This window comes from Bidens hawaiensis, unplaced genomic scaffold (assembly GCF_021521415.1).
Source record: "Bidens hawaiensis isolate Kalapana, Puna unplaced genomic scaffold, B.hawaiensis_p1.1 tig00026434_1, whole genome shotgun sequence".
Lineage (NCBI taxonomy): Eukaryota > Viridiplantae > Streptophyta > Magnoliopsida > Asterales > Asteraceae > Bidens > Bidens hawaiensis.
The window spans coordinates 45,167-53,956 of record NW_027494255.1 but is presented as its reverse complement, the minus strand read 5'-3'; the positions used below and the strand labels follow the sequence as shown (position 1 = coordinate 53,956).

General features: G+C 34.7%; 1 protein-coding gene across 1 annotated transcript; it reads left to right on the top strand.

Moving 5' to 3' along the window:
- The first annotated feature begins 3,196 nt into the window (after positions 1-3,196).
- On the top strand, positions 3,197-8,201 carry LOC143573472 (putative hydroxyacylglutathione hydrolase 2, chloroplastic). Its single transcript, XM_077058341.1, has 8 exons — positions 3,197-3,325; positions 5,326-5,508; positions 5,629-5,832; positions 7,093-7,216; positions 7,384-7,484; positions 7,579-7,653; positions 7,729-7,827; positions 7,917-8,201. Exons 1-8 carry the CDS (start codon positions 3,302-3,304, stop codon positions 8,061-8,063), a joined length of 957 nt encoding a protein of 318 aa, XP_076914456.1. The 5' UTR covers positions 3,197-3,301; the 3' UTR covers positions 8,064-8,201.
- The last annotated feature ends 589 nt before the right edge of the window (positions 8,202-8,790 follow it).

Genomic DNA, 8,790 nt, shown 5'->3' with positions numbered 1-8,790 from the left:
CTGAAGCGTAAAATATAAGTGATTAAATAAAGAATTAGTTAGGCTAGAAAAGTCCTTCATAGTCGAAACGGTTAATAGTAATTTAGTCAGGATATTCGAAGTGCTGAAAAATAGCGGAAGTTTATTAGCAGGATATGTTATGCATGTTCAGTTTTTCGTTTTTCGGACTTTTACCCATGACATGGATGGTTTTGACATTGTTCTAGGTATGGATTGGTTATCCGATAACCAAGCACGTGTCTTATGCAATACGAAAGTAATTGAAACGGTTAAAATCCCGTCACTGATAGACTCGAAAATACGTTGTTAAAAAAATCTAGAATAAATATTTATTAAGTCTGGTCTATTATAGATAAAGAATATAAATTCTAAAGAGTCTTTGGCCTTGGGGTTAGGGTTGTACACGATCCGAGCCGAACCGAGCGTAACCGAGCCAAAAGCAAACTGAATCAAAATTATGCGAGCTTTTTCCGGGCATTTTTCAAGCGGTAATGCGGTATTGAGCGAGATTCTGAGCATTATTTTTTCCCTTTAACATTTTTTTTAATAAACAAGTTTGAAATTGAATATAATGTGCGTGCAAATAAATTTGTAGCTTTTAGAAAAACTAATAGTAGCTTGCATAATTTTATAAAATTGAAGTCTGAAGTTCCTTTCTATGTTATGCAAGTTGAAGACCCGGTGCGTTGCGGCTTCTCGAACTTGGTTCGCGAAGAAACTCTAAAACTTTCGCTGGCTACCTTGTTTGAAACCCGAAATGATCCAAACCCTCTCTCTAGTTGCTTTGAAACGACGTATTACAGTTGGGGCACGATGGGAACTAGGTTAATATCGGCCTGGTTCGTTATTGTACCATAAAAAACTATTTTATGACAAAAGTTGAAAGTTTGATGGCCAAAGTAAGCAAAAAGTTTTGAAGTTGGTTTTTGTAATTATAAGTTTGGTTACTAAAATATAAAAGACACGAGTAAGTTTGATGGCGAAAGTATAAAAAGAAAACATTTTGAAGTTGGTGTTTATAATTTTGGTAGCTGAAATATAAAAGGGCAAAAGTAAAGGGGTGTTTGAGATTGCTTATTTTTCACCAACTTGTAACTTAATAACTTTTTAAAAAGTTAATAAATTGTTTAGAATTGTTTATATTATAAGATGATAAGTTAATAAGTCATAATTTGTAATAACTATTTGAATCATCTCGTGTGTTACACGGGCTCTAAAGCTAGTTATTATATATTACAATTACAAAGTTTGGTGCTGCAAAGTCCCGACTAGGCAACTTTGCGGCACCTTATTGTTCCTTTTTAATTTGTTTTAGTTTCGGTCCGTAATAAAAATCGGCCGAACACTTAGTGGTCCTTTTTGGTTTGCTTTAGTTTCGTCCGTAACAAACGTAACGAAAACCGATCGAATGTCAAATTTGTTTTGTTTTAGTTCCAGTATCGTAACAAACGTAGCTACACCGACCGATGCCGATTTTGTTTTTTGTTTTTGTTTTAGTTCTGGTACCATAACAAACGTGACATAAACCAACCGAACTTGCGTAGATCCATCGTCTCAACGCCCGAGATTGACAACAGTAGGGTTTTACCAACGACTGAGTTTACCGGCCGACACCACTTGGTCCACTTCAAATTTTATTATTTTTTGTTTTTATTTTGGCTTTTAGTTCCGTCACAATAACACACGTGACTGAAACTTTCGCGCCGACTCAACCCTTGTGACCGATAACACTTGGGTTTTACCTGTACCCAGATTTTACCAATCTGACCGGCGCGAGTAAAACGCTAGATAAGTCTAAGATAATTTCATGGACCATTATACCTGCTTTTTCTTCACTTTTTTCTTTTCAATGCTCTTCATTTGCCCCCACAATACCACTTGACACCAAAATCATTATCCCAATTAGCCTCCCACTTTGGGCCCAAGTTGATATCCTTTACTATGGGGTGAAGCTATTGCCTTTATGCTATAAATTTTTATGACGCGAGAGAGTGAGGTGGCAATAATGGTAATGACAATGTATACATGTGAAGAGAAAGTTTAGCTTCAAAAACTATTGAACAAACAATTGATATGATTAAATGTAACTTGTTTTTATTATTAACAAAAGTAGTCTCTAACACCACCTAATTAAATCCAAACTATAAGTCTCGAACTCTAGTATGAATGTATGATCCAACCTCCAAGGAAACCACATGAGCTATGGATACGAAAGAGTTTCAGTCTAACTTCTTAGTTTTTAGTTAAATGTATCAAATTCACATCATATTTATTTATAATTTGAAGACGTCAAATAGTTACTTTTTTCTTTCATCATACTGATATGATAAGTTGAATGAAGAGAATAACAAATCCCAAAAAAAAAAAAATGTGAGGGTGAGATACAGTGTTTTAAAAACCGGTTCAAACCGGCCAGTTAAACCGAATTTCGTATGTATACAATATTTGAAAAATACCGGTATGTGTAGTTAGGACCGTAGCATTACCATATTTGAAAAAAAAGAGGGTGATATATGTGTAGCAAAAAGAAGAGGACGAGCTTAGTAGTCAGGACGACACTATAACCAATTTTGAAAATACTGAAGCCAAAATTTGAAAATTGAAAAAATTTGGTACCAATATCGAAATGTTCGGTCCGGTACCGATATTTCATGCAAAATTCGGAAAATATCGCTACCGTAGCGAACCGTTCTGGTACCGAAAACTCCAAACTTAAATCGATATCAAATTCGATACCCATATCAATCAGTACCAGTAGAGGTGCACAAACCGGTTTTAACTCAAAACCGGTTTGGGTTAAAACCGATTCGGTTTAGTTTGGTAAACAAAAGTCAAAACCGATTTATGATTGGTTTCAGTTCTAGTTGAAACTGGTTTCTTACAATGCTACAATAAGTTTCGATTCGGGTTTGACCGGTTTTTCTCGGTTTTTGGCCGGTTTGGTTCGGTTAACCGGTTTGGAACCGGCTTCGGTGAAGAAGCTACAAACCGGTTCTGAACCTACGGTTTCAATCGGTTCCAAACCAATTTTCACATCATCAGTTTTAAACCAGTTCAATTTCAATTCAATTTTCAGGTCGGTTCAGTTAACCGGTTTATTTGCCCACACCGGTTTACAGGTAAGATTAAAAAAGGAAAAAAAGAAACGCTACACTCACACTGTACATGCAACCCGATATCATTCATCATAATTTAATTTCTCTCTCATCTGGTTGGGAGACACTGCATCATTACATTTACATTACAAAAAGCAACATTCTCACTCACACCAAAATGCAATTGCTCACTTCTACCTTCCGCCATGTCACCACTTCCTCCCACCGAGGTATTATTATTATTATATCATCTTCAATCACTATTTAATTCCGATTATTATTCAATCACACTGTTCAATTTCACAATCGTAACTAATTGTAACTAATTGCAGTATCGTTTAATCGTTCCTAATTGCGTGTTTTACTTTATACAATTGCCGATCTAGTTTCAGTTTATCATTATGTTCATGACATTTATGGATTCGATTGCGGTTAATGACGGAATATACTTTTAGTTCACGCGTAGTTAGATTGCGATTCGTTACATTACTGATTGAATTTAGGTATTTAACAGGAATGCGTGTGATGCACGCTTTGTTTATGATATTTGTGGTTTTAGATGATATTGTTGTTATTATTATTATTATTATTATTTGTTGCATATATATTACTGCCTTAGGGTTTAGAGTACTTGTTAATTGTTTACTGCAAGTAATTGATCTGAATATCTGATATAACATTGTGTGTGAATCACTCGGTTTTTGTGGAATCCTGTAACTTACTATCTGATTCATCTAAACTGTTCTCTATCCTTTAATTAATCTACGATCATAACTAATTCTGTGTTTTAGTTTATACAATTGTCGATCTAGTTTCGATATACTTTATTAGTTTATCATCATCTTCATGACTTGATTGAGATTTATGGATTCGGTTGTCGTTGAATTGGACATTGAATGTGGAATATACGTTTAGGTCACGCGTAGTTAGATTACGATGTTTTGATTTACTGATTGAATTTAGGTATTTAAGAGGAATGTGTGTGATGCACGCTTTGTTATGGAGCTGATGCTTAAATGTTGAAGATATTTGTGGTTTAAAAGGATATTATTGTCATTTAATTACACTGTTACAGCCTTAGGGTTTAGAAAGCTTGATTATGTTCCTGCAAGTAGCTGATCTGAATATTTGATATAACATCGTGTGTGAATCACTCGGTTTTTGTGGAATCCGGTAACTTACTATCTGATTTATGTAAACTGTTTGCAGTATTAGATGTGAATTGTGTGTTTTATAGTTTATACTTTATACAATTTCCGATCTAGTTTTAGTTTCTGATCCACTTCATTGAGATTTATGGATTCAATTGCGGTTGAATAGGACATTCAATGCAGAATATGTCACGCGTAGTTAGATTGCGATTTTTTACATTACTGATTTTTTTTATGCCGAGTGAATTTAGGTATTTAATAGGCATGCGTATGATACATGCTTTTATATGGAGCTGATACTTAAATGCTGAAGATATTTGTGGTTTTAAAGGATTCTACCATCATTTGTTTACATATGCTGATGCATATGTTAAATTACACTGTTACAGCCTAGGGTTTAGAATGGCTGTTGATTATGTTTCTGCACGTAGCTAATCTGAATTTATGATACAACATTGTGTGTGAATCACCCAGTTTTTGTGGAATTCGGTAGCTTACTATCTGATTTATCTAAACTGTTCTCTGTCCTTTAATCAATCTATGATCGTAACTATTTGCAGCGTTAGATGTAAATTGTGTGTTGTATAGTTTATACAATTACCAAATTAGGCTAATATCATCATCATCATCTTCATCTTCATGACTTCATTGAGATTTCTGGCTTCAATTACTTTTAGGTCACGCGTAGTTAGATTACGATGTTCTAAATTACCGATTAAATTTAGGTATTTTAGAGGAATGCTAAATGTTGAAGATATTTGTGGTTTAAAGGATATTAATATAATTTGTTTGCATATGCATATGTTAAGTTACTCTGTACAGCCTTAGGGTTCAGAATGCTTAGTTATTTTCCTGCAAGTAGCTAATCTGAATATCTAATATAACATTATGTGTTAATTACTCTGTTTTTTTGGAAACTGGTAACTTAGTTCTTGTCATTTCTTTAGTCACATTTGATGATTTGATGGCAGTAATATGCTAGCATTGATGAATTCGTATAGACATTTGTGGTTTATTAAGGTATATTTTGTGTTGCAAGTTGCAAATTGAAGTTCTTTTTATGTTTTTTGATATTTCAGGGGAGAAGGATGGTCTGTGTATGGCCAGGTCTAAGGCAAATCTGTCTTAGGAAAAACCTTATGTACGGGTTTATGCAGTTATTTTCATTTCCATTTAAAACCTTGCGAGGAGTTAGTCGATCTCTTGGTGTTTCTCATTTATGTAGCATTTCCAAATTGTCTTCTTCGTTACAAATTGAATTGGTGAGTTTTTACTCCATGCAATATTAAATGAATATTTATAACTAAATGCATGACTGAATCACACAAACACAGTCACTAACTACCTTCATTTGTTGTCTACCGGTTTGCTGGCTTCATTAGGTACCATGTCTTAAGGATAATTATGCATATCTTTTGCATGATTTGGATACTGGGACTGTTGGAGTGGTTGATCCTTCTGAATCTTTACCAATAGTAGATGCTTTGAGCAGGAACAATCGGAATCTGAACTACATTCTAAATACTCACCACCATAATGATCACACTGGTGGGAATGTTGATTTGAAAGCGAGGTATGGAGCAAAGGTAGCCATATATGATTTTGTTTGGTGCAATTTGTAATGTTTAGGTTGTTAAGTTTTGTTCTTTAACATAATACCTAATTCATGGAATTTAGAATGAGATGAATTATACACTTTCTTGGTGGTGCATTTTTCCGCCCATGATTGTAATTTTGTATCACAAGATCGTTCTGCTGTTAACAAGTTCATTTAGCAACTTATGTTCTATGATGGGGTACAAATGAGCCGAGCCACTCGTGAGCTACTCAAGATCCGCTTGTGAAAAAGCTCGATCGAGTCGAGCTTAAACGAGCCCGAGCCTAAAAGTAAGTTTGTTTAATAAACAAGCCCAAGCTTCACTTATCGAGCTCGAGTATGCTTGCGAGGCTAAACGACCCTGTCATTTATATAATGTTTATAATATATATAGTTAATAATTATTAATATATATATATATATAATGTTATGAAAAAATAACTCCATAATATATATTTTGTTATATATAAAATTATAATTGAAAAAAAATATAAATAATTATAAATATATGAAAAAAACAATTAATAAATAGTAAACGAGCCGAGCCCGAGCTTAGCTCAAGCTTGAACAACTACTCACGAGCCGAGCTCGAAATTCAGAAATAGAGCTCGAAACGAGCCGAGCTCGAGCTCTGTATAAATTAAACGAGCAGAGCTCGAGCCTAGTCGAGATCGGGCTCGGCTCGTTTGTACCCCTGGTTCTATCATAGGGTACATGTTTATAAATGTCTTAGTAAATGCATGTTTTGTAATATCAAAATGTCCTCATAATGGGAACTTAAAAGGGGTATCTGTTTTCTTTTCCAAGATGTTATAAGAGATTATGTATAATGGCAGGTCTGTTGCAGTAGGTCACACATACTTTAGTTATAGTTGAATATTCGAATAATCAGTTGTTGAGTATGCTACTTGCTTTAGGTTTGCAAGATAACATTTATGGGTAGGGTCTGTTTCTACTTTCTACATATAAACCTGTGAAATACATAAAGAATTAGATGATAAAATACAGTATGATAATGCCAGATGCTTTGACATAAATTTTATGAAATACGGAGATAGATACAATTGCACGAAGTGACGGATATGACACAAATCCATTTACATTAAACATTATGTAAAGCTAAAAAGACACTATTGTGAGACCTTAGTAATTTAGCATCTCACTAGTATTGTTAAAATTGTTGTTTTCTTGTTATGCGAGTTTATTAGATCATATAGTTATCTTCAATATTGTGTTTACAAACGTGTAGGTAATCGGATCAAATATCAATAGTGATAGAATTCCTGGCATTGATATCAGCTTGAACGATGGTGACACATGGATGTTTGCTGGGCACGAGGTCCATGTCATTGCAACCGCGGGCCACACTAAAGGTTTCCCATTATTTGCTACACATTAGATTTTGCACATACCATTAACTGAAACAACAAATCTGTAATTGTTTGAACTTAGGATAACTGAAAGAGGTAGCAAATTCTTCGAAAAACGAAGAGGATAATAAACATAGCAAATTGTTAATTCTTTGTTTTTATGTTGGCAGGCCATATTAGCTTTTATTTTCCGGCTTCTGGGGCTATTTTTACCGGAGACACTTTATTCAGCTTATCATGTGGCAAACTATTTGAAGGCACACCTGAACAGGTAATCAGACTACTATTCCACTTTTAATAATCATAACAAGGAGGATGTATTTTGATGATTATACAATCTGATTTGATTATCTTTTGTGCTTCAGATGCATTTGTCCCTTGAGAAGTTATTATTGTTGCCAGAAAACACAAATATATACTGCGGGCATGAGTATACATTGGTAAGTTTAATTTGTTTTTAATCATGTGGTTTACAATTAAGTTTGAAAGTTTAATAATAGGCATGCTATTGGCAGAGTAATTCAAAGTTTGCGTTATCTGTTGAGCCTGGTAACGAAGAACTACAATCATACGCAGCCAATATTGCCAATCTTCGTAAAAAGCAATTACCGACGGTAATTTTTATTGATTTTAAGTTATAATTTGACCTTTATCTATCTTCATCAGTTTTAAGCATTTTTTGACTATCGGCTTTGTGCATCAGATTCCAACCACCTTAAAGAAGGAGAAACTGTGTAATCCTTTCTTGCGTACTTCAAGTCGAGAAATACGTCGTGCATTGAACATTCCAGCCGATGCAAGTGATGCAGAAGCATTGGGTGTGATTCGACAAGCCAAGGATAATTTCTAAGTAATTCCCATTATACCCTTTCATCCTTTCCTGCACATAAGAAATTAGGTCCAGTAGTATTGGGAACATTGTGTTAGCAACTATACATAGTGTTGGAATTTTTCATGTTAAAAATGAATGAATACTCTTTTTTTTATAAATGAACCTTCGTTGCAGAAAACGGCCCATGAAAAACCGCATGCCAAATTACTAGCTTTCGATCGCACTGTTAAAAAATTGTTGGTAAATCTATGTCATCCGAGTATCAGATACGTACGTAATATATAGTAAATGGGCGAATGGTCTAAAACCGAAGCTAGTCGGCCAGTTTAAGATAAACGGTTCAAAGTTCAGTTTTGATGGTTTGCTGATTTATTCTGTCTGGTTTGGAACAGCTTTGATGGTTTACCGATTTTATCATTTGTATATAACTAGTGATTTTCCCGGTGCGTTGCGCCGAGCAGGTCGGTGAAACACAGGTAGTAGTAAAACACAAGCGTTGATACGGTATGTGGACGTGAATTCGGTCGGTTGCAGTTACGTGTGTTATTGTATCGGAACTGAGAAATAAAGCAAAAAAACTTATAAAAATTGGGGTGGACCAATGGTGTGGTGTCGGTCGGTAAAACTGGATCATTTGTAAAACCCAACCGTTATCGATCCCGGGCGTTGAGTCGGTTGAGTCTACGCGAATTCAGTCGTTTTCGTCGTGTTAGTTATGGTACCGGAACTAAAAAACAAAAAACAG